At 57.9% G+C, this 1,076-nt stretch overlaps 1 protein-coding gene across 1 annotated transcript in view; it reads left to right on the forward strand.

Annotated features, from left to right (window-relative positions):
- Positions 1-1,076, forward strand: part of HTT (huntingtin) — a 113,987-nt gene that overhangs the window by 79,886 nt on the left and 33,025 nt on the right. Inside the window, 1 exon segment of the mRNA XM_010848065.1 lies at positions 372-576. Coding sequence (XP_010846367.1) covers positions 372-576 — 205 coding nt within the window.

Consider the following 1,076-nt stretch of genomic DNA (forward strand, 5'->3'; position numbering starts at 1 on the left):
GCAGGGCTGTGGCTCGGGCTGTTCTGGCTGCAAGTGACCTGACTGCAGGCCGCGTAGGGGCTGCTGCCCTTTTTGTGGGGCTGTGTCCACTGTCGGCACCAGCGAGGCTTCCTGCCCGGAGCCCCTGGAGAGCCTGGTCTCCTTGGGGAGGAGGGGACAGTGGGGCGCCCGCTTCCATGGCTGCTCAGTTAAGGAGGCGAACTGTCAGGCTGGAGTTTCCGAAGTGCCAGGTGCCCTGGACATGTGAATGTAGGAAGGAGCCCTGCGTGTACCCCTTTGGTGTAAAAGCTTCACGTGGCTGTGAAGCGTTGGGCCGCCAGGAGCAGCACAGACGTGTCCCCGTAATCCGCTCTGTTCCGGGTTGTTTCCAGGGACGTTCCGGAGGATCACCGCAGCTGCCTCGAGGCTCCTGAGGGACGGCGCGGACGGCGGCTTCTACGGCCTGGAGAGCCTGAACGCGTGGGTGCGCTCCATGGTCCCCACGCACCCGGCCCTGGTGCTGCTCTGGTGTCAGATCCTGCTGCTCGTCAGCCACACCGACTACCGCTGGTGGGCAGAGGTGCAGCAGACCCCCAAGTACGTGCGCTCTCCCCCCGGCAGGCCCGCCCGGCTCCTGTGCGCGGCTCTCAGCGGCCGGAGCTCGGCCCGGTCTTCCCGAGGCGTTGAAAGGTTCTGCTCCCATGCCTTTCTTTCCTGGACACCATTGCAGGGAAATGTGGTTTGACTGCAGGCATTCACAATAGCCACTGCTTTTCACACGTGACTTCCTTGGCAAGCTCTTTGACACCGTTCCATCTTACGGGCCATTCTTGTCCTGTGTCCCTCCTGCTGGGTTCTTGTTCTTAAATTGGTTCCAGAGCCAGAAATGTTGCAACATTTTAACTTTGTTATAAGTTAAATGTGGTTCTGGTTATTCTTAGATAATGCAGTCATTATTTAGCCGCGTTTCAAAACTACCTTATTTTTTGTCGTTCAGAAAGACTTACTAAGTATGTGATTGTGGGTGGCCCTCTTTTTGTAAAAAGTTTCCAGGTGTGACTCTGATTTCAGGCCCCTCTTGCCCAGCCGTGTGTGCG

The sequence above is a fragment of the Bison bison genome, unplaced genomic scaffold (assembly GCF_000754665.1).
Source record: "Bison bison bison isolate TAMUID 2011002044 unplaced genomic scaffold, Bison_UMD1.0 scf7180017849866, whole genome shotgun sequence".
Lineage (NCBI taxonomy): Eukaryota > Metazoa > Chordata > Mammalia > Artiodactyla > Bovidae > Bison > Bison bison.